This window comes from Tenrec ecaudatus, chromosome 2, assembly GCF_050624435.1.
Source record: "Tenrec ecaudatus isolate mTenEca1 chromosome 2, mTenEca1.hap1, whole genome shotgun sequence".
NCBI classification, from domain to species: domain Eukaryota; kingdom Metazoa; phylum Chordata; class Mammalia; order Afrosoricida; family Tenrecidae; genus Tenrec; species Tenrec ecaudatus.
The window spans coordinates 78,636,233-78,661,845 of NC_134531.1; the positions used below are offsets into that span (position 1 = coordinate 78,636,233).

The 25,613-nt window shown below is 38.0% G+C and overlaps 1 protein-coding gene across 3 annotated transcripts in view; it reads right to left on the minus strand.

Moving 5' to 3' along the window:
- SSBP2 (single stranded DNA binding protein 2) overlaps window positions 1-25,613 on the minus strand; it is a 316,310-nt gene that overhangs the window by 161,872 nt on the left and 128,825 nt on the right. For all 3 annotated transcript variants that reach the window (XM_075541237.1, XM_075541238.1, XM_075541236.1), the window contains exon 4: window positions 22,359-22,443. In XM_075541237.1, coding sequence (XP_075397352.1) covers window positions 22,359-22,443 — 85 coding nt within the window. The remainder of the gene's footprint in view (window positions 1-22,358; window positions 22,444-25,613) is intronic.

Below are 25,613 nucleotides of genomic sequence, written 5' to 3' on the forward strand. Positions count from 1 at the left end.
ATTTTGAGGTATGAAAATTCTGACCAGAAAAGAAAAACAGGGAAGTCTATAAAATAGAGCATTAGAGGTTTAAATTAGAATTTAGGTAAAACAAAATCAATTCAAGAAATTCTAAAACAATAAAAAAAAGTTCTTTAAATGTACTAAAAACAGGAAGTCATATTTTGGCTGGTTCATTTTAATATTGGTAAAAAATAAATTCATTCATGAGCAAAACATACAGAGAGAAAAATCACAACTAAGATTTTATGTATTTTTATATCATTTACATGTCTTACTTGAGTCCTATTACAGAGAGAAGTCCAGTCTGAACCCCCCACAGCAGGGCAAACCAAGAAGGGAACATAATAGATCAGTAACAGGAGCAAAGCAAAGCCACAAAGTCCCTGAGGAGCCCCCAAAATAGACTTCAGAGTAGGAGGGGCAGTTCCCGGAACCCCCCAGGACCAGTGGGTAAAGAGTCATAAAGGTCAGAGGACAGACCTGGAATTATCTATGCTTTTCCAGTTTTTCTTTCTACTTATTATTTATATATAATTTTTATTTTTTTCTCTTTTTATTCAATCTTTTGTTTTCTTTTTGTATTGTCTACTTATTTTTGGTTTTCCTATTATCTATATAAGATAGGCTTGGGAAGCAAGCCCGAGGAGAAAGCAAAAGAACTGACTATTGCGGAGGGACTTAGGGGGAGGAGTAGATGAGGTAAGAGAGCGATGAGCAAACAACGCCATAGACAGGGGAAAAACAAGGGTATTAAAATCAACAAGGAGGTCACAGAGATTCTGGGGGTGTGGGAGCAATAGCAATCTAGCTGCAATGAATTACTAAGAGGCAGAAGAAGGGACAGAGTGATGGTGGGACAGGAGGAAGGTAAAAGGAAACAGAGGAAAGATGGAGGAAGTAAAGCTATGGATAGAGGTACAAACATAGATATGTACTTACGTAAATATGTTCATTTATAAAATAAAATATGTTCATTCATAAAAATATTGGCCTCTGTACATATATTTATATGGCAATACATTGAGGAAGTGGATGGACTTTAGGCCTCTGCTCAAGCCCTCCCTCAAAACAAGAACACTTTGTCCTAACAAACTGGCATTCTGTGATGCTCAACCTCCCAGCTCGATCACTGAAGACAAATGGGTGCATAAACAAATGTGGTGAAGAAAGCTGATGGTGCCTGGCTATCAACAGATATAGCGTCTGGGGTCTTAAAGGCCTGAAGTTAAACAAGCGGCCATCTAGCAGAGTAGCAACAAGCCCATATGGAAGAAGCACACCAACCTGCGTGACCATGAGGTGTTGATGGGATCAGTAACAGGCATCAGAAGATCCAAAACAAACAAACAAACAAAAAACCATATTGTTGAGAACGAAGGGGGTTGGAGTAGAAATCCAAAACCCATCTGTAAACAATAGGATACAAGGAAGGGATGAGTCAACCAGAGTGAAGTGTAGCCATTGATGAAACATACAATTTTCCTCTGGTTCCTTGAGGTGTCCTCTTCCACACTATCATGAACCCAATCCTGCCTTTCACTGCAGGCTAGGCACAAACAAGTACAGATAAGAGCTCATGACACACTGAATCCAGGTTAGATGAACCAATCAGGTACAGAAATAGGAGTAACCATACCAGGAGGGTAGGGGGAAGGTAGGAAGAGGATAGGGGAAGAAACCATGGGGGAAGGGAGACAGCAGTCGGTGAAAGGTATGAAAATAATACTAATTTATAATTTATCAAGGGGTCATGAGGATGGAAGTCAGGGGAGGGAGGGAAACGAGGAGCTGATGCCAAGAGCTCAGAGAGAAAGTAAAAGTTTAGACAACAACATGTACAAATATCCTTGATACAAATGATGTATGGATTGTTATAAGCTGTAAGAGCCCCCAATTAAAAAAAAAACCCTTTTAAGGTCTTAATAGTTTGGAAACAGCTGTGCAAAGTACAATTGGTTCTTTTCAGAGGAGTAACAAAGAAGGAAAAAGAGTCAGGAATAAGTGGAGGAAACGGAATTTGTGACTAACTGCCACGATGAACAATTGCCTCTTTTGTCATCAGTCAAGAAGAATTGGATGGTGCCTTAATACTGATACTAAATATTTTGAGCCAAGATCCTATACAGAAACATGCTGACCAAAAGGGCAAAAAACAGGGTATGGAATTCTAAGTCACATGAAGTCCAAATTTTCTGGATATATTGAGGCTTGATGAATCCCCCCAAACTACGTAAACTTGAAACCTTACACTGAAAATATCCCCCGACGCCTTCTTTCAACCAAATGATAGTTTAGGTAAATTAGTAAAGAATGTCTGATGTAAGCACTGTGCTCTTTTAAAGCACTATCTATATGAATCAAATTGGTAGCAGGAATTCAAAAGGTTAAGCAGTAAGGAGTTTATGTTTAGAATTCACTGCCATCAAATCAATTCTGATTCACAACAACCCTATATGGGTTAGAATTGACTCAGTGGCAGAATGCCCATACAACTGGAAGAATGTAGTCACTGTCACTGAATTATATATGAACTGAATTAATGTATATTTTACTGGGTATATTTTCAACAGTAAAAACAAACAACGTGAAAACAATTTCCAAAAGTAAAGCAAAAGAGAAGTTCAACTGGATAAGAGATTGATTCTTGGCACCAAGTTACACTAACATCAAGATCCAGGGAGGGGTGTACTTTAACAATTAGTGAAGCCAGGTATTTTTAATGGATGTTATCTAAAAGTAAATCAAAGTGAGAATTGTGGCTATTCGGGTAAAATGAGCAGCCATTGTTGCTGTTCAGTGCCACTGAGTCAGTTCAAACTCACTGGGACCCTATGTCCAACAGAATGAAACACTGCCTGATCCTGCACTGTTCTTACACTTGCTCCTTTGTTGGAGCTCAAGGTTACAGCCACTGTGTCAATCCATCTCTTTGAGGGTCCTTCCTCTTCTTGGCCGACCTTGTACTATGTCTTACTGACATACATGGCTGACCCAGTTATGATTGTCCTCTTCCAGGGAATGGTTCAAAGCACATGAGATGAAGTCTCAACATTCTTGCTTCTAAGGTGCGCTCTGGCTGAACTTCTTCCACGATAGATGTGTTAGTTCTCCTGCTAGTGTATGGTACATTTAGAATTCTTTGATAAGGTCATAGTTCTAATGCATCAATTCTTACGTGACCTTACTTATTCATTGTCCAACTTTCACATATATGGATGGCACTGAAAATACCAGGGTTTGGGTCAAGCACACTTGAGAACTCAAAAGGACATCTTATTTCATTAACATTTCAAAGAGGTCCTTTGCAGTAGAACCGCCCAATGTAATATGTCATTTCATTTCTTGATGGCTGGTTTCCACCTATGATGTAAAAAGCTGAAATAAGCATTGCTCTAGACCTCCTAACAAAAGATACAGTGAATCTACAGAATGACAGAACTCTGTGTATCCTTCAGAAAGCAGATCCAAGGGAAAGCAGGCACCTCCAAGGGAGAGAGGATGTGAGCACCTGATTGCCTGAAACAGATGCCAAATGTCATACAAGCTGGAAAGAAGGCGGTAGCTAACATTTTTAGCAAACTGCTAAAGGCTGCGTGTGAACTAGCCTGATAAAATAGAATCCTGACAGCCAGAATCACCAGGGGAATGCTCATCCATTCACGGGCTTTTTTCCATATACCGCACAAGGTGCTCGAAAGAAAATCTGGGAAAAGGTTAAGACTGGAGCTTCCTTCACAAAAAGGGACTAAGTGAGAGGAAAAATGATTAAAGTAAGAAAAGCACAAACTCTGCCCTGTCCTCTGTCCCATAAGATGTAAAATAGCTGAATTCACTGAGAGCAGAGCAAAAGACTTGGTAGCCCCGAGCACTGGTGAGGACCCATTGTAGTGGGGGAAACTAAACACCCCAAAGCCCTCACATCTCTAAGGAGCAATGTCCTGGATCCAGATTAGTAGTGGTCCCTACTCCTGGAATAGGACAGGTTTTCTAAGGTGACAGCTGGAGACTGTGCAAACAACCCCTGCCTTTTACTGATGTCAAACCACATTAACAAAACAAGCAAACAAACAAAAACAACTTCATTGCTATCAAGTCAATGCCAACTCACAACAACCCTAAAGGACAGGAGAGAACTGCCCCTGTAAGTTTCCGAGACTGTAACTCTTTATGGGAGTAGAAAGCCCCATCGCTCTCCAGAGAAGTGAACTGACTGGTGGTTTCGATTACCAACCTTGTAGATGGCAGCCCAACTAATAACCTCTACATCACTGGAGCTCATTCACCAGAATAACAGAGAATGTTATTTTCGCACTTTACCAGACTAGCAAGTATCAAGTAACAGAAGTCAAATGCTAGGGCAGAGGTAAGACAGTGGAAAAAGAGCTTCTCAAAAACTCAGCAAATTGACAACTTAAAGGTGTGGGCAGACCACACCTGAATTCCAGCAGAAGAGTCCCCGTCATACACACAGGTGATGCGAGAGAACTGGGAAGATTATGGAGCACTGGTACCTAATTAATAGCAAAATCCAATCCAGGCTGGCCCTACCTTAGATTAACTGTCATCTCCACATACTAGCACAGTAGAAAAATAAACAGGATATGTCAACTGTCGGCATAAATAAAACTTACCTCAAGCTCTCTTGCCTAACCCAAGACGTCTAATTTTTTCATCAAAAAGTACGACATAAAAAAAAACCCACTAAAGAAAATACAGATACACACCGTCAAGAGACAATAAAATAAAAAGAAACTTTGATGTGATCCAGTTACTAGAACTATGAAGCAGGAACTTTCAAATATCTATGGTTCATAAAGATCCCTGGTGACGAGGTTAGTTACAGATGCAGCTGCTAACTAAAGGTCAGTAGTTTGACCTCCAGCCATTCCCAGGGAGACAGATGAGGTTGTCTGCTCCTCTAACAATGTAAAGTCTCAGAAACTTCAGGGATCATTCTCTGCCCTAAAGCATCACTGTGAGCTGGAACGGAATTGGTGATGGTATGATATGGGTCCTGGCATGATTCACACGTTTAAGGCTCTACAGGACACAAGTATGACTATATGGGAAACAGCACAGAGATGGACACTATGGAAGAAAGTAGAAATGCCAGAAATCAAGTGCAAAGCTGGGGCTGATTGTGACAAACTCATCAATAAAAGCTCAACACAGTGAGAAAAAGCATCAGTCAACTTGATAATTGGTCAATGAAAATTAATTCAAACTGAAACCTCAAGGAAAAAAACTGGGTTAGAAGAAAAATGGGGAAATCATCTAAGAGTTAGGGGATAATAGCAAACAGTCTAATATACTTAAATTTTAAAAAAAGGAGAAAAGAAAATTAGAAGGGCAGGGAAAAAATATATTTGAAGAGGTAATAGGTGAGAATTTCCCCAGTTCAATGAAAGACATCATAAATCACAGATCCAGCTAGCCAAGAAAATATCAAACAGGATAAAAACAAAAACAAAAAGGAAATAACCACAATCAGATATATCATATTTCAAAGTTAAAAGGAAATCATAAAGGCATTTGGAAAATGAAGAAATATGAATACATGGATAGGAAGTACAACAGACTTTTTCATCATAAAATGTGTCACACGGGAGACAGTGGACTAATACCTTCAAAATGATGAAAGGGTGGAGGGAGACCATCTCAACTCCATACTGAATGGCTCTTACGTCATTCTAGAGCAATGTTTTATGTAGTGCAGTCAGAGTACGTAGAGCAGCAGTCTACATCCTTACCTCTAATTCTGCTTCCACCAAATCGGCCCTCCAGAGGGAAGCCTGAATGGACTTTAGGAAAAAATACAAGTAAAAACTACTCCCTCTATAAAGTCAAAATCATCAACTCCAATTTTCCCTCAGAAAATTCAAAACTTCTCAGTGAAGTTTTCTAAATTCTCTTTGATCCAGTCCCTGCCTACTAGTCTCAGTTCCATCTCTCAACATTGTCACTCACATTTACTTTAAAATTCAACACATATCCATATGTATACCATAATCTTACTTTCTTCTAGATTGCTTTGCTTCATGAGTTATCAAAGCCAGAGAAGCTTCTTTTTGGCCAGACCCTACTTTGAGTCTGTACTATAAAAAGTGTAATTCCTCTTCTACCCAAACTGCAACGAGATCTGTGACTCTGCCTTTATTCCCCTAGATGTGTGGTATTAAACCAAAACCTACTTTTACCACACTGTTCTGATTCTTCCTTGATAAATGGTCTTATATTCTCAGAACCCCACAGCTGGACTGGTATTTGGAGATGCGTTGTAAAAGAGGGCTAGATACCTGAAGTTTAACTCTGTCTATCAATGGGATCATTCTGGAGAATGAGAATGCCCAACCTCATTTTCTAAGACCAATTATTACAGGCTAATAGTTTCAGGCAATGACAATCTCTTACATCCTTACCAAACGGTTCAATGCCTTATCCAATTGCATCTTGCTTACCTTCTTCAGGATTGAAAAGAAAAGTTTCTTGAATAAAACTATCTTTATCAAAGATAAGCAAGTGTAAGCCTTTTCACAGAAATCTTGTAAATGTTACATGGTTTATTTTCTGTCTTATGGGAAGTGGTCACAAGAGTCTTAATTTGCTTAAGAACAGAAAGCAGTAGTTATAGTCTGTTGACAGGAAAGAGACAGAGAACTTGCTCCGGGCACAATGGTAGGTGCGGTGAAAATGTAAAGGAGGAGACAATCTCAGTATTCCTCCACTCACAAAAGCCTCACGAATTCTAACTCCTGCTGTGGAACCTTCCCTGCACACTGTAGACTAAATTTAACGCCCAGGCCCGGGTTTCCATACTATGCCGAGTTTGTTTTTCTGGCAGAGCATGCTGTACTGTAATTTTATGTTGCTTTATCTCCCCGACTAGAAGGAAGCTCAGGGAGAGCTTGCGCAATGCCTTATTTATATATTTTTTAGCACCAAGGCTTGTGGCTGGTAAGGCCAATAAATGTATTTTTAATTAAATAAAAAGTACAATTAAAAAGAGGAAAAGGAAGCTTGAAATGGTTTAACTGTTTCTTCTTAAAATAACACAAGATGTAGACTGGATGCTAGAAATAAGAACAACCCACTTGATTAATAGAAATTTTTAGATATTTCTATCACAAGTAGTATATGCTACGTACTTAAATGCCTTCATACATCTTAATTAGAAAACAAAATTCACACCCATGTTGCATAACCATCTTGGCAATGTGATGAATAATTCGGAATCACAGGAAAGGGCTGTAAGGAACAAATGAATACTAGACAAGAGAGGAACCGGAAAAAGAGAGGAGAAACCATAAATCGTTCCGTCATCAAAAATTTTGAAAGGAAAACCATCTAAAGGAAAACACTACATTCCTTGTAACTGTTTTTGCCTCTGTTTCTTGCCATAGCAACAGAACAGCACACTAGATCAATATCACAGTAGCACAGACAGGCCATTCTTTCCTTCGGGACTGCTCTCCTTGTGACTTTTCACACTCGGTTACCTTTGACTGAAAATGCTGAACAATAGAGAGCAAACATCTCATCTTATAGGATATGCTTTTTTATACAAAAACAGAACCCAATGTGCTATTATCCCAGACTATACTGATCACATGCAATTAAAGGATTTGTATCAATGTTCTAAGCTACCCCTGGACAATGCTAAATAGTAAGTAAATTAGCCTACCAATACAATAGTTGTTTCTTTTATTAACAGGTAAATGCCGAATTGGAAAAAGTCAACCATTATATATCTCTAAATTGAGGGTTTTGTTAGTAATTTTCATGGTTTCAATTTAATGGAACTAACTTAATTGTAACATATTTGTTTTCTACAAGTGTATTTACATTTATAATAAAAGTTAATGCTTAGCCTCTTCCAAATTACAGCATTAGGCCAAGGTCCAAGATCACCTCATCTAAATCAGATCAAGAGGAAAATTAAGCTCTTGGGTACTCTACCACAAGTTACAATGTCTTGTAATCTGAGGGCCAATGAACTAGTGTGACAAGTTTTCTGGCTCTTGTGCATCCAAAGTAGTTATTCAGGGATAACTATACAAACCCTAAATTTGTTATATAGGCCCTCTAAAGTTATTTTAACATAGTTATATTGCCACTAATTTTAAAGTATTAAATCAATGACATTATATACAATATAACCAAATAACTCTAGATTCTTCAGGTGAATGGATTGCTTGTATGAGTTCTTTATTGAATTACTAAAACTCTCTCACCAGTTAGTACATGTAAATAAAACTATAGACCATATTGATAGTCTAACTCATTAGTTTTCTATTTAGTCTTGCTATTACTTTAACATGATTTTTTTTAAATGGGGGGACGTGTCCAAATCAGGGAGACCACTAACCAACAATATCACATTTGTAATATATAAGGTAGATAATTCGCTAACTTTGGTGCAATTAGAAAAGTCCTCATGAAAGAGGTAGAGCTTAGTTTGTACTTTAAATGACAGGAAGCAGTTAAAATGGAAGAGAGAGAGAGAGAGAGAGAGAGAGAGAGAGGCTATAGAGGGAAGCCTGTCTTTTCCCTTAGTGGAAGTTTTTAAAGTTGATTACGGTTTCAACAGAATTTAAATTAGGGAAAGAAAATAGGGGTGGGGGTGGATAATTGATCACAGCAGCTAGGTCCCTAAGCAAGGGTCTTAACTCATTTTTGTTCTGCAAGAAAGGATCTCTCAGATCAGAAACAGGAATTCAGCATATAACTGTTGTGGTTAATTTTATGCATCAACTAAGCTATGCTACAGTGGTCATTTATCTGCGCAAACATTAGTCTAAATGTTATTAAGAATTCACGTGTGATTGAATCAATTAACCCTAAGTAAGCCAGATTAGCTTCCATGATGAGGATGGACCTCATACAACCAGTTAAAGGCCTAAGAGCAAAAAGGAAGGTATTCCAAGGAAGGATTCTCTTTCCAGACTATAAACAGACATCTTGCTAGAGTTCCTCTAGATCTCCCACTGGAACTTAGCATTTGTTTGGTCTACTCATTTTAGGACACAAAACTGCCAGAATCTCTAGCCTGTCACTCGGTGTGAATTTTGGACTTGCGGAATCTCAAGATGGTGAGAGACAATTCATCAAAAATCAATCAACCAGCTGATTAATCAACATCTATCTATACATATATATTTAAAGACTTTTATTATCAGACTGTTTATCTAAATAGCCTTAAGGAAATAAGCCAAATTGGTACACATTTTGACATAGGAATTTATGAAAGTCGACTAAGAACAGATGATAAAACATATAAGGCACTTTTCTAAGTAGCACAGGCTATTAAAACCTCTTTTGAAAGATCTAAACCCAAGTATTCATAAAAACCGCAAAAATCTAGTTCATCTCAAAGGTAGAATTAGCTTGGAAGACTCAAAGTGAAAAGCTGAGAGAAAATTGAACTGCAAACGACACCTGAGCAGTTAGGAGAAGCATCTGTGAGATTGAGAGAGAGAGACGCCATCCTTAGTCCCTATGGATCCTGTACACAACCCTCTAGAAAGTCAGGCATTTTCCAAGGCATCACATGCCTCACAGGACCCGGCAGTGGTGCCAGCGCACCTCTGTCTTCCTTGGAGCTCAAAGGAGCTTCATGCTTTCTCCAATCAAGTCAGGAATTAGGTGAGATTGACTCTCAAATAAAACCCACAAAATTTTAAATTCTTTATCAATTCCACTGGCCCCACGAAGCCCCTCCATTAAATTCACAAATAATCAGGAAGGTGGAGCTGGAGACAGAAATTGGTATGCTAGGATGATTCAGCATGAAATCTCAAGACTCACCTATTCCACTGTTAGCACTCACACACCACAACGGAGGCAATTCCACTTATTATGACGCAAAAGGACAGACTCGAACTGGCCGTGTGAGTTTCTGAGACTGAAAATCTTGACAGGAATAGAAACCTCTATCTTTCCCTCGTGGACTGGCTGGTGGTTTTGAACTATTGACCTTCAGGTTAGCAGTCCGCTGAGTAACTCACACACCTACCTGTCGCCACATACCTACTCAAATCAATCAACAATAAGGAATGTAGCTATGAAGGTAAAGAGAGGTATGTCCCACTTACAACGCAAACATAAAATATTTAATTTTCTGAAACGTTTCCAGTGTTTATTTTGTTACCTCCTGTATACCTTGGCAGTGACTGAAGGTAAAATCCTACACCTGAATATGGTAGGCTTCATGGGAGGAAAAAGTGACCAAAAAAAAAAAAAAGGAAATATTCATTCAGATTATGTTGATAGTCAGAAAAAGGTAAAGGGAACACAGGGAGAGAAATAGGTCCACAATTTACATGCATCTTCAAATGTTCGCACGCAAGGGTATTCCAAGTTATAGGAAAACAGGAGAGATGGAAGGTATTCTGGTGTGAATGGAGAGGTGTGGTAAGATCTTCGTATGCAAAAACATTGCCATGATTTACAGAACCTATATTAAGTCATGCTACTGTGAAGATGACCCTTGACAAGACAGATCGACACAGTGGCTGCAAAGATGGGCTCAAGCATAAGAGCAATTGTGAAGGCGCAGGATGGGGCAACGTTCCATTCTCTGGGACATAGAATGCTATGACTTAGAATCCACTCGACAATCCCTAACAACAACAACAACACTGGTAGGGAACACAGATGGCACGGCTGGGTAAGTATTGGACCGCTAACCATAAGGATAGTGGGTTCAAGCTGGAGAAAGATGCAGCTGTCTGTTCCTGTAAACAGTGGCTCTCAGCCGATGTTGCGGGTGTTAAACGACCCTTTCACAGGGGTCGCCGATTCATCACCGTAGTAAAATTACAGTTATAAAAATAACTTTATGGCTGGGGGCCACCACAACATGAGGAACTGGATCAAAGGGTTGTGGCAATAGGAAGGTGGAGAACCTCTGCTGTAAACACTTACGCAGCCTTAGAAGGAGGGTCTCTATGAGATGGAATCAACTCAATGGAAGTTGGTTTGGTTTAGGTTATTATGAAGAGAATAAAATTCATTGTGTGATAGCTACACAATAATGAACTTAAACATAACAATAATGGGAAAAGTACACACTGGACAATGTGTCCTGCTGTTGTACACAGGGTCGTTATAAGTCTGAAATGACTCTGTAACGCTAACAACAACTAGTATTTTTCATTTCCCTTATGTTTTTGGACTTTCAACCATAACAAAAATGTATAATCTCAGCTCTGAATATTTTCCTTTACTGATTCTTCTTAGTAATATCTTCTCAATTTGAAATCACTGTAGATACACATACAGTTGTTAAAACTACATCTTACCATCTCTAGGAGAGTAACTATACGAGGATACTGCCTGGATATATAATCCATTGATCTTACTCTGATTTCCTCAGAAAAGAAATAATGAGGAAAGGAGACAAGATAAAAATAAAAAGAAAGCAAGGAGGAATATTGACAAGACCTCATAAGTAAAATGTTCTCATCGAGGGGGGGTGCTCAGTTTAAAAACAGCATACCAAGAAAAATGTGCATTCTTATGTTCATCTATTCATTCATTTATAAGTATCAATAAGCACCAGTAAACTATCGAAATGAACATGATGTATTTTTATAGTCTGTAACTATGCTTACTTAACTTCCCAAGATCTGAGCAATGGTATACTGCTCTTCACTTGACAGGCAATTGGATGCATGTTTGCTGTGACAAAGCTGCAGTGAAGAAAGAGGGTTAAGATATTGATGTTTTCCTTCCTCTTAATCTAAGTTTCAAAAGCTCCTAGAATAAGCCATGGATCGTTTAAGCTCATTTAGCACCCTCCCGAATTTGATTCTAACTTCCCACCTATATAATACATGATTGCTTTCTAAAGTGAAATTGTAGCCTATAAAAATCATTCAGGCACTAACATAGTTTGAGTCTTAAGTCTTGCTTCAACTACCATAAACAACTTTGAATATCTTAGAAAAGTGAGATAGTAAGTTAACACCAAACACATTTTAGTGATTTTCCTGGGAAACAAAGTTCAAGCTAGGAGCATTCTAAAATGGTGAAGGCATCTGGCAAAGTTAGTGGATTATAGAAAGTACCAGTTACGTTACATCAGTCCTACTAGAGTGATCAGCATTTCCTCTTCTTGCGCTGCCATGTTCTTTTTCCTGTCTCTCCTAAAGCTAGGGCTTTCTCTTTGATCACATTCTCAATGTGAGATCTTGTCCACGTTTCTTTCTCCACACCTCACTCCTTACTCCACCCTTGCTCCTTCCTTAATTTAGCCCAGTCTTATAAAAGTGGGTTGATTTGAGGAGGGTGATTGCTATGAATTGAAATTGGGCCAAGGACAGTGGGTTTGGTTTTTGGTTTTACAGCTTAACCTACTCCTATCATCTTCCTTCTGAATTACAGAATTCTGCTGATGATTCACAAGACTCGGTTCATCAGTCATGTTAACTACAAACCATTTTCAACTTTTTCTCTTCCTGAATCTTTACAACTGAACAATTTCATTTTCATCTTCATTTTCTATTACAGTTATTACCACCCTAGTTCAGAATTTTTTGTTCTTCTATTGCCAAGACCATTAGGCTAGCCTCCTTCAAGTCTTTGTCTCCTTCAAGTCAGTGTCTCCTTGCTTCAGTTGCTCCGAACACAATGACCTCAGATGACCTGTCCTAGCATATACTAAAAAATCCATTGCAGAGAGGTTTTATCTGACAGTCAAAAGAGTATTCCACAGAAATTTGGTAAAACTATGTTTTCCATACTAAATCATACTCAAGTTTTAAATAATAATACATCCCTTTACTTCTCTGGGTGCTGTGTTGCCAATAAAATGACTGCACTGGACGAAATAAGTCATTCTGACTTTTTCTTAATTACTATTATTTCAAAGTGTTTAGTCTTTAGGATCCAGACCCTATAAATATAGAAAAGATTTAAAAACACAATAAGCAAACAAAAAAGTTGAATGTCTTATTTATAGCCCATACCGTTAAGAGAATTCCTGAACTCTGAGAGGAAGGAGAAGAGGTAAATGCAGGGTTAGCTGTTACGATGTTGCAAGAGTAGAACACGATGAGGACTTGACCTGAGGTGCATGCAGCAGACCTGTTCAAGAACGGTTCCGGTGGTGGAATCAACAGGTTTCAATAACAAGCTGGATACGGAGAAGAAAATGGACTTAAAATATTTCTTTATGGCAAGGGCAACTGATCGTATGGAGAGGCCATTTCATTAGAAATATATAATTAGATGAATTAGAGGATCCAGAGATTAGGGGGTCTGCTTTGGGTAAGACAAGAGGCCGCGAGCCTCTCTACTTGGACATTCGCTCTCTTCAGACTCCTAAGCATAATATGTGGCCTTCTCAGTATATCTCATTATATCCTAATTTAAGGGATTGTAATAGTTAGGTTTATTGTGCCAATTAGGCCAATAAGAACATGTGGGCAGAGTTTAATCAGGTCACAGTTCGATTAGAGGGTGACCAAGATAAATAAAGATGACCAGTATCCCATCTCTCTCTTGTTCCCTGGTCATCAGACCGCCGTGGCTGCCTGTGGGCCTAAACATGGATCCTGACTCTGGAGCTTGAGGCTCCTTTGAGACCTGCTTTGTGATGCTATTGGAGTGTACATCTCTTGCGTGAGATTGAGGCTGCTACATCTGTTGCCGGGCATCGCTTGAGTTTGAGATCCCATTGGGGCCTTCTTCACTCAGCTCCCATGCTACTGACTGCTGCTGAACCACCCTGCTGTCTGCTGCCTGTGGGCAGACAAAGCCCTGTCTTGCCTGGCAGAAGACTCCACTGTCTGCTTCACTGACCGTGGACCAGCAAGGACTTCCAATATATTAACTGGTCCATGAATGTGAGTTGAACTGAGCCCTCTGTACTGTTGTGTAGATTAATTAGCTGTTATATTCTTTCTCACTGTATAAACCTATCCTTTTTATATCTATATAATCATAAGTGTCCTGGTTTTGTTTTTCTAGAGAATTCTGCCTAACCCAGGGATATAGTGGGCTATACAGAAACCTAATAAGCCTAAAACCACTGAAAAGAAATATCTCCTTATCAGCTTAAAATTCTATCGTCTGAAAAAGAGGAGCAGATCCCAAGGGCTCAATGGAAGTAAATGTCTAGAAAAGAACAATGGAATATGAGTATGAATATGTCAGATACAATTGATGAACGGTTTGTACGAAGAGTTGTAAGAGCCCCCAACAAAATGATTTTAAAAAAACAAACTCTATCATCTGGTATCTCAGCATTGCTGTCTTGCTATAATGCAGTCGATGATCTCACACAAATTCTCTATTTCCTTCCATTTTGGTCAAACTATGTACTTACTGATCTGGAAATAGATCTTGCAGTTTTGCAGCATCGCATTAGTCTGATTGGTCCGCGCTTCTCCCTTCCCTTCTCTCCTTACCCACATCTTAGTCATCATTCAAAATCCACGCGTCTGAACTCATAGCGTAGCCTTCGTTATCTGTATTACACGCATAGCAAGCCACTCTCGAGAATTCAGGGAATATGCCTCTCCACAGAGATTATGAGCAGCTGGAGCACAGGTTCTCAACCTGGGGGTCAAATGACCCTTCCACAGGAGTCGCCCAATTCATAACAGTAGCAAAATCACAGTTATAAAGTAGCAACAAAAATAATTTTATGGCTGATGCGTGGAGGGTCACTACAGCGTGAGGAACTGTATTATAGGTCACGGCATTAGGGAGGTTGAGAACCACTGCTCTAGAGGGATGAAATATATCGGAACATTTGCAACTCCAATAGCTTTATGGTAACCTGCACATACATGGCATCGTAACGATGCAAGGAAGATCCTAAGCTGTGTCCTAAAGTCATTTGCCTCAGAGATAATCTGCTCCAAAACACATCGTTTACATTGGTTAGTACCTGTCAATTTTACGTTTTCTTTAAAAATATAGATTTTTAAAACACAGTAAGTCACATATATTTTAAGTTTGATTCTTTTAAGAAAAAATTAAGTATGTTAAAATAGCTCTACCATCTTTTAAAAGAACTTCTGACACTTGCCTTCTAGATAGGTCAAATATTCAAAGGTTAGCCCCTGAGCTTTAGTAGCTCTTCCTAGCTATCTACTGTCGAGCATGGCTGCGCAGTAGTTTAGTAGCTATTTGTGGTTTTAACATTAAGTTAGTTAATACTAGAGAGAACTTGAAGTAATTTACACCTAGGGTAAGATGTAGAGGAAATGATCAAGCCAAGTATATGTAAAAGAGGGCAAACTTAATATTAAAAATAAATGTCACAAGCACACACATATTTCATTTCTACAATTAGAAAGCTCACACTACTGGTGCGAAATAAAATTTGAAATTATTCTCCTGCTACCATTTATCCGGACTAAAGAACTGCTGTTTACTCTCAGCATCTCTCTGTCAAAGATGCACTACTTAAAAATTGTGAGGCACTTGTTTATTTTCAAAAGAGAGATGAACTTCTAATATATTCTGTGGCAAACCATAAAAACAGAAAACACAATAATAAACAGAAAGTGTGGTAAAATAAGTGAAAGATGAGTTTGCCAATGATTTTATTTTCCTCAAAGCAAAGGAAAAAGAATAATAAGATATATTCAATTTTCTAAATTTTCAAAATATAATAATTTTAAATGCAGTTATATAAATAAATTAAGTGATTATATAAATTTGACACAAAATTATGGATATTTTTATATTTCTACTTCACCTTTTAAAAATAACACATTTTTCAAATGACTTCTAAGCATATAAAATTTATATATGTACTATTAAGTGCTTCATAATTTCTCTGATTACCTCCCTTTATTAATATTTCTCATAAAATTACTAAAATAATATTTCCCTTTAGAAAATCTCAGAATCAAAAGAAATAGGGGGAAAAAAATAGAGGTACTACAGTACTCAGAAGCCGTTCAGAAAGAAATCCTGGGCTCAAATAGCAAATTGGGAATAGATCCACAACACAGCCTAGAGGGAGAGGAAATGGGTAAACATACCACTTCAAATCAGCACAGTTTAAACATATACACACCCCACTAAACAAACCAACCAAACACTATAACGAATTTAAGACATTTTATAGGATTCATCTATCACTAAAGAAATGAAAATTGGATCCTAAGCAAATGAAAAGCAGCACAGGAACAAGAAACAATACAGCAAACTAGAATACAAATAAAAACAAATCTTGTAATAACTCTACCTACTGAAGTTCCTACAAAAGTTTACACATAGTAGCTAGAATATACCCACACACAGAGTAAGACAAATCTATTGCTATAAAATCATACTGACCTTTATAAAACAAAAGTATCAAAATGTGAAGCCGTTTGTTTGTTTTCACATATCCTCCATTTAGGTCTATGCACTTCTGAAACCAGTGTTTCCAACTCTCTAATCTTTCCCCAAAGAATTCTGCACTCTTAAATTTACACCCTGTCAAACTCTGAGCACTCTTGGGGGGCTCAAAAGTGAGCTCCTTTAAATTATTGAGTTTGGGAATACAGAGAAGTCTAAAACAAGATCAGAGCTGTAGGCTGTAGCCAGGAAGACTCCCCGACAAACTCTTATAGGACAGCCCTTGGAGAAAGATGAGGTGCATGTCACACTGGGGAGAAAAACTACTTGGACTAAATTCCTGGCCTTGTTCTCCCCAGTGCAGTTTTCAAGCTCTCTCAAAATTTCTTTCTCCTAAGGCCCCAAGATCATCCTGTGCCTTTTGAGAAAATTTATCAAGATAATTCCCATTCGGGATTACAAACATTTCACTATGTATTTCTAAGCTGACCGCTCCAATGTGAATTTAACAGGCCTGGAAAATTATCAGAATACAGTATTTTGATTAGACCTTTTTCTCAAAGGGAACCTGATGAGACTTAAACAGTATAATGCTTGGGGGAGAACTTTCCTGTAATCATTGTACACTCATGATTAAACACATTCTGTTTGGCATAAACCTGTGCGCACATATGAACTAGAACTCACTCTAGTAACAAACAATACTTTATCTTCATCTAATGTCTGTGACAAAATTTTCCATCATCTTACTGAACTTAAAATGTAATTTCTTATTTGTCCTCAGTCTATTAGGAACTCAAGATTATATGAATTCTCTAAAAAAAAATTATGGCCAAAGTGACACTATTCATTGTTAAGCATTTACAAAGTGTAATTTCCTCCATGCCCAAACCAAGAGTCCTCTATTTGGTACTGTAACAGCACCCAATGTCACTTTCCTGGCCTTTCGCTAGGCTTTAGCGATCCATTTTGATTTTCCTCCAAATTCTTACGCACCCATAAATTTTTATTGAGTCAACAGGATAAGCCTATATTACATGTCTACACATTTTGCACTTCTTGATTATTTAAAATTTCTTAGAAAAAGGTACTTCTGCTAGATGGTTAAGTACATGAGGGTAAAGATTATACCATTCATGCTTGCTACTATATTCCCCGGTACATCCCAAAAGCCTGCTTTAACTCACTTGTTATTTATCTACAAGTTGGTGCCTTATCTAAATTTGTATTGATTTAAAGGTAAATAAAAGTAGTACTAAATGACCTTCCTAACCATATACCCTGTTATATTAAAATCAAAAATGACATACACTTTTTAGATATTTTATGAGATCTTTCATTTATATAGACACCAAACACTGGATATGAATATCTCCTGTTAGGCATAACCATAAGCATAGACGATAAAAAGATAAACAGGACAAAACCTCTTCTATGAGGAAACTCAGAAAATTATCCAAGGAAACACCCCGTTATATCAGTACAGCAGGGACATTAAGGAGGTCGCAGAAGATGGTACAGAACCGCAGCCGAGGAAGTTCCAAATGCTCCGGAAGTACTTTCCTACAGCAACAAATACACTGAAAAAAAACTGCAACTATCATGAAGTATGAATAAAATCTATTGCTTTACTTATATAATACCCTAGAATTTACCTCATTTTAAAAAGTATACCATTACTGCAAACTTCCTTCTTAATCCTTCCTAAATGTTAAGACTCTTAAAATAGAAAAATCAGGCACATTATCAACAATTACGACTCCAACCTGTCACTTTACCTGAATATATGAACAATCTGAAATATTCTCAATTAGGCTTCCTAAATCCCAAGTAGCAGACAATTAGTCAGTTAATATTCATTAACATCTATTATTTGACATATCCTACCAATGAATCCATATAATTCTGTGCTCTCAAAGAGCTCCTTGTAAAAATAGGATGCTGATACCATCACATTAAGGCAATGTTGTATTATAGCTCCATCTTCACTTGAGAACAATTAAAGTATCTTCCATTTACACCACAGAGTTTAAAATTACAATCACTGTTTTCATTAAAGTTTAGTATTATATTGCTGCTTCTCCTATTTTAGACATCAATGAAATCAGAAATAAATTAAATAATTCTATGTTGTAGCATGTGATAGGTTTATTGCGCCAACCTGGCCAATGGGAACGTGGGATTACTCAGGTTGCAATTTGATTGGAGGGCAAAGAGATGGCTCTGCAAGACCCACCCCCTTTCTCTCTTGCTCTCTATTGAGCAGAACACACTGAAGTGTGCCCCTTTAGCTGTTCTCTGCCTCAACTTGTGAGTGACACTACCTGTGGGCCCAATCAACCCATGGATCATATCACTTTGAGACCTGCTTGGCCACACTGCTGGAGCATGAGTTTGAGGCTAGTGGATCCTGTTGTCTTGCATTGCTTGCATTCTACATCCCACCCGGGACTGCTTCTCTAAACTCCAGAGCTACTGACTGTGGGTGACTCACCCTGCTTGCCTTGCCTGAGGGGAAGACTCCACTGTCTGCTTCCTTGACCTTGGACCACGTAAGCCACGTGAGTTGAAGGACTTCTAGTATATTAACTGTTCCATGGAAATGAGTTGAATTGAACCCTCTGTACTGCTACGTGGATTAATTAGTTGTTATAATCCTTCTTGATGTATAATCCTACACACACACACACACACACATACACACACACACACACACACACAATCATAAGTGTCCTGGTGTTGCTTCTCTAGAGAACCCTGCCTAACACAGTTGTAGCAGAAAAAAATCTGGTAAACAGTTAACTCAAGTAAAAATAATGTTTGTAACTTGAAGCATGATAAATTTTATTTGTAGAACTGAATTCAGGGGAGGAGATATTTTGCAGCGTAATACATACCCAAAAGTTTCAAAAGAATAGAAGACTTCTGTGTGTGTGTGTGTGTGTGTGTGTGTGTGTTAACCCTATAAAGTCGAGCTCGACATTTTCGTAACATTTAATCTAAAACATGTCTGGTACAGAAATTATGAAGTTTTTGGAGCTGACTTTACTAGTACAAATGCACACCGCTAGCCACACATTTTAGCAGCAAGATGCTTGACTAGTAGCACATGGTTTGACGGATGGTGCATTTGAGGTGAAGTGGTCATTGGCGTTCAGTGCATTTTACGATAATTTTCAATCTAGTGAAGTTTTAGTGCTTATATTTGTTGTATATGTTCATAAAACTATAGTTTTATGCCAAAGGTCTAATACTCATAAAAACATTATATATTCCTGCTTTTTCAAAATGTAACAAATTCGATATGTTCATCTTTTGAATCGACAGTGACAAAAATTACCACAGCATGGATTGCGATTTGTTTTATGGAAAAAGGCGAACTTATGACCTAGATGGAAGCGGAACAGACTCAGACAAGGAACCCGATGCTAATGTGGATGAAATTGGAAAATAAAATATGTATCATATTTCAATTTTTTGTTTTACAATATAACATTTTAATTATATTTCTATTCAAACTATTTTGATAACAATATTAATTTTTCCAATGATAGGAAGTGAATATACACCAATTATTCTGATTTGGATTAATTAGAAGACTTCATAGTAATAATACTAGTGAAGATAAGTTAGGAACTTCAGTTGTGGAAGTTGAATCAATTCCAATAACCACAAGTTCAAAGGCATCTACATCAAGAAACTGAAGAATTCCTCTTTGGCGGCACATTTCTGGAGACAGTACAGCTAGATCTATGCCTGAATGATTAGGACAAATAGATTCTTCTGGGGTAGTAAAACGGCCTGTTGAATATTTTAGACATTTTTCTTGAAGGATATTACTCATATTTCTGACTAATCAAATCTTTATGCAATCCAGCAAAATCCCAATAAACCTCTTGCACTTAGTAGCCAGGAACTTGAGCATTTTGGGGGTATACTGCTTTATTTGGTAGACTTGTTAATTGCACTGTACAGAATTCACATCAGATCGAAAAATATCACTAATTATTTTTTTCATTTTATAGATGTGACTGTGTTGAACTCTTGGCTACTTTATCAAGGAGACTGTGAGAGCCTTCAGTTACCAAAAAAAATCCAAAGTCTACAAGAATTCAAAATGAGCTTCGCCGAAACTCTTCTTGAAGGAAAAAGTAACAAACCAACAAAAAGAGGCAGACCTTCTACTAGCTTTACTGATGTTGAGTTTGCAAACAAAAAGAGAAGAGGTCCTCAGCTAGCAGACACCAAGGAACAAAAACAGTCACTGTGTGATCACCTTCCTCACATAAGTGCTGAAGACGAAGGTGTGCATAAGCGAGTGTGATGAAGAAGGCTGATGGTGCCCGGCTACTGAGAGATATAGCGTCTGGGGACTTAAAGGCTTGAAAGTAAACAAGCGGCCATCTAGCCCAGAAGCAACACAGCCCACACGGAAGCAGCACAACAACATGGGTGATTGTGAAGGGCAGAGGTGACCAGGTCTCAAATAACAAAGGCAGGAGGGGGGGAGAGAAATCACATCACCGTGAATGAGGGGGAATGCATGATGGGGATCCAATGCTCATCTGTAGACAGCTGGACATGCCTTGCAGAGGGGTAGTGAGGAGGAGATGAGTCACTCCAGGTTCAGTGTAGCAACAATGAAACTCAAAACCTTCCTCTAGTTCTTAAATGCTTCCTCCCCCCCCCCATTATCATGATCCCAATTCTACCTTGCAAACCTGTTTAGACCAGAGGATGCACAGTGGTACAGTTGGGATCTGGAAACACAGGGAATATAGGACAGACGAATTCCTCAACACCCGCGATAGGAGTGGCAACACCGGGAGGGAAGGGGGTGTAAAAAGGGAGAACCGATCTTGGAGATCTATGTGTAACCTCCTCTCTGGGAGATGGGCAATGGGAAGGTGGGTGAGAGGAGATGCCAGGCAGTGTAAGATAAGATAAAATAATTATTTATAAACTATTAAGGGAGCAGGGGGAAGGGGGGAGCGGGGAGGGAAGGGGATGGGGAAACGAAAGGAAACCGAGCTGATTCCAGGAACCCAAGTGGAAGGTGAATTTTGAGAATGACAAGGGCAATGAATGGATAAGGGTGCTTTGCTCAATTGATGTATGTATGGATTGTGATAAGAGTTGTATGAGGCCCATTAAAAAGATTAATTTTAAAAAAGAAAGAGAGAAGAGGTCTTGCCACCAAAAGTATCCCTGGAAGAGATACCCATTTGGATGGTCTATACAAAGAGGAAGATGTAAAAATGTAAATTGCAAGAGTGCACCAGTATTTTTCTGCAGCAAATGCAAAGTTCATCTTTGTATCACTGAAGAAAAAAATTGTTTTGCCCAATTTCACACTAAAATTATAAACAAATAAATGTTGTGTTATATTTTATAAATAAGTTTTCAGTTTGTTTTCTATTTAATAAGATGAAAACTAATATAGAAATGAAGGTGTATTTTTTATTCTTATATTATAAATCCATGGACGAATGTGACAATTTGGTTACATTTAAAAAACATTGTAAATTTTATATTTTTAAAATATATTTTGGTTGTTATATATATTGATAACTATAAAAATAAAGAATAAAAACAAGAATATTTTTCTTCCTGAAATTAAAAGTTCACGCATTATAGGGCTAACATATCTATGTGTGTGTATGTGTGTGTATGCTTACATGTATATGTGTGTATACATGTATGTGTACATATATTTAAAACCTTATGAGCAGAAAAGGAACTTATGATTTACCGAAGTTCTATAATGGAATTTTTTGCAGAACACAGAACTACCAATTAACTTTTATATATCTGAAATTTCACAAATCAAGTGTGCCTACTGGTAAATACTATTAACACTTTGGAATTATGACTATTCTCTTATCATAAGCTTCTTCAACAAGACTTAAATAACCATTTGTATTTCACTTTTAAAGTCATGACTTTATTTTTCAAGAACAAAAGAAAAAACAGCATCTGAAGTACCAAAGAAAAAGAACAGAGAGGTCAACGCATTGGGACCATATAACTTAGTGAACTTAAACATAACTCACATAATCATGGAAGGCTTTTGCTTCACTTGAGTGTTCACATGTTTCCCGCCTTTCTGGAGCTGCACAGTAGAGATCCCAAAATACACTGCGAAAAAAAGGGCAAATGCAATAAAATTATGAAAGTCATAATGTCAACATGAGAAAGAACAATTCCAAAAACAATAGAAGAGATATATAATTATTATTATTATTGTTTTTAAGAATGTGTTTTCTTCATCAGGAATAAATATTTATTTGAAAGATTTAAATCCAGGCCCTTCATGGAATCATAGGGTACCACGTAGTTATTTTTAGGCATTCTAATTAATTTTTCTAAAAGATACAATAACTTAAAAATAATTTTAAATGATTATTCTTAACTGGCTAGTTATATACATTGAAACATTTGATTGAATTAATTATTTTTCATAATTTTCCCATGAAGAGTAAAAGGAATAATATGCCAAAGTTAATCATCAAGTAATAATGTGGTTCATTAATTTTCAAGAAAATGGTTCAAAATAATTTTGCTGTCAAACTCCCAGGGTAATCCTCTTCTGAACACTAAACCACACTGGTTAAACAAATAAATTTCCCTAATACATCTTATTTTTTTCCATGGAATTTATTAAAATAAGCTAGTAGTGTAATTTTTTTTTAATGTTTTTAATCAAACCCATTCAAACAGGTGCTCACACCACCAGAACCATTACCATCCCACCACCTAATCTACTCAAGAATAGCAGCAAGTGGTTGGGGGAAAAACACATGATTCTGGTCATCCTTTCATCTATCAAACTAACAAACATGAGCAAGGGATTTAAAATAACAGTAAAGCAAACATAAAAAGTATTGACTATAATAAAAGGTGATTATATTATAATATTATATATTACAGTGATCGCCTATAATTTTTTATAATACATTCCCCACTCTCTGTAAGTGAGTAAGCTGAGTGGTTAAGGCAAGCAGGATAAGGCTGAGCAGAGATTTTGCAGGACTTTGAGACAGAAGACAGCCTTGCTATCTGTGTGAGTCCTGTATCAAGTTGCTTAAACCTATTGGAAACACAATTTCCTCCTCTACCAAATTAGGTTGTTAAGAATTACACAAAGAAGTGCAGTTCCTAATGCATAATAAGCATACTGTCAATAAGATCATCAATACTGTCAATAGCTTTCATAAAAAGTTTAAAATGCAGGTGTATTCTTAAAGAGGATATTGTGAGGGCAGAGGTAAGCACAGTACAACAACATTTGGTAAAGTGAACCTAACCTCTTTCTTTTGGCACTGAAAGACTCATTTTGCATGGATGTCTTTCTCCTCAGCTAGGAGAAATCATTCTGTAAGCATTACAGCACAAATAAGGTCATGCCTGATTCAGTGGGGCAAGATCACTCTCAGAGTTGAAAAACATGAAAGGCAGTATTGGCATAATCTCCTCTGGTATAGTAGCAATAACAAAGAAAGACAAAGGAAGCAATAACCACAAAATCTATGTAAATTTCAAATATTTGAAGAGCTGAGAGCAGCTACAGCTGCACAAGAAGCTTCACAATAATCAAGAGACAATGCCCTTAAATCTTTTAATCCCATTCTTGCATGAACTTTCTGAAGTCCATTCATACTTGGTCTTCCCATAGTCCCTACTGGAATAAATAGTCTAAAAAATATAGATATATAATGAAAAAGATAAAATTTTCTCCTGAATTAAGTACAGTATGATTTATGATATATTGCAATTATTTTACTTTCATGTTCATCAGACATTATAAAGATCTTTTTAAAAAAATACTGTCATTGGGGGCTTTTATATCTCTTATAACAATCCATATATTCGTCCAGTCTATCAAGCACATTTGCCGCCATCATTTCCAAATCATTCTTTTCCCACTTAAGCCTCTGATATCAGCTCCCCATTTTCCCCCCTCCATTCCTGCCTACCCTCCCTCATGAACCCTTCATTGAGTTATAGATTATTTCCATAACTTACACTGTCCTCCATCGCCCCTCATTCCCTTTCCATTATTTGTCCCCCTGGGAGGGGGTTATAGATTGATCCTTGTGATGGAGTCTCCCTTTTTCTCCCCACCTTCCCCGAACCTTCGGTATCTCTACTCTCATTGTTGGTCCTGAGGGGTTTATCTATCCTGGATTCCCTGTGTTGCAGGCTCTTATCTGTAGCAGTGTGCATGTTCTGGTTTAATCCGATTTGTAAGGTAGAACTGAGGTCATGATAGTGGGGGGAAGGAAGCACCAAAGAACTAGAGGAAAGTTGTGTGTTTCATCGGTGCTATCCTACACTCTGACTGGCTCATCTCTTCCTTGTGACCCCTCTGTGAGGGGATGTCCAATTGTCTACAGATGGGCATTGGGTCTCCACTCCATGCCCCACCCCTACCCCCATTCCCCTTGGGTATGATTTTGTCCTGGGTCTTAGATGCCTGCTACCTGATGCCTTCAACACCTCATGATCACACAGGCAGGTGTGCTTCTTCCATGTGGGCTTTGTTGCTTCTGAGCTAGATGGCTGCTTGTTTACACACACACACACACACACACACACACACACACACACGTACATGTCTGTATTTAGGCCTCTCTAAATGTCCTTTGCCTCCTGGTTCTTTCCTCTATTTTCTTTTACTTTCCCCTTGTCCCACCACCATATTTGGCCTTAATTCGGGTTTAGTAATTCCTCACTGCTATATTGCCTTTGATTAAGCCCCACTGGGCATCCTACAACCTTCCTTCCATTGATTTTCGTTCAACTGCTGTTCCCTTGTCCCTAGGTTGGTCCCCACCCCCTACCTTTTTCCCCACCTCCCCTTCTCCCATATCCCACCCAGGAACCATTGGTCCCATTCATTGCATGTCTAAATTATTTATCCCACCTATCATATCTATATAGACATGCAGATATATTAATAAGTGTAAAAACCAAGCAAAGCAAAATAAAACAACAAAGGAAGTCCAAATTAACAATAACAAAAGAAAGCTGACAAAAATGGAAAAGGCTACAAATAATTCAAGGTCTGTTTGTTTGGCCTTTATGAGTGTTTTCCAGTAAAGTCTGATGGGGTGCCATACTCTGTCTCCCAATTCTATTTTTGGTATTCCCCAGGGATTTCATCACTCTGCTCCCCTGCTGCTCTGCTGCATGCCTTCAGTGCCTCACTACAGCATGATGGGGCCAGACCAGTCACTATGTCCCTCACAGTGTCATAGTTCACTGTGTACCCTGGTGGGACCTGCCCTATGGTCCTCCCTGTGTAT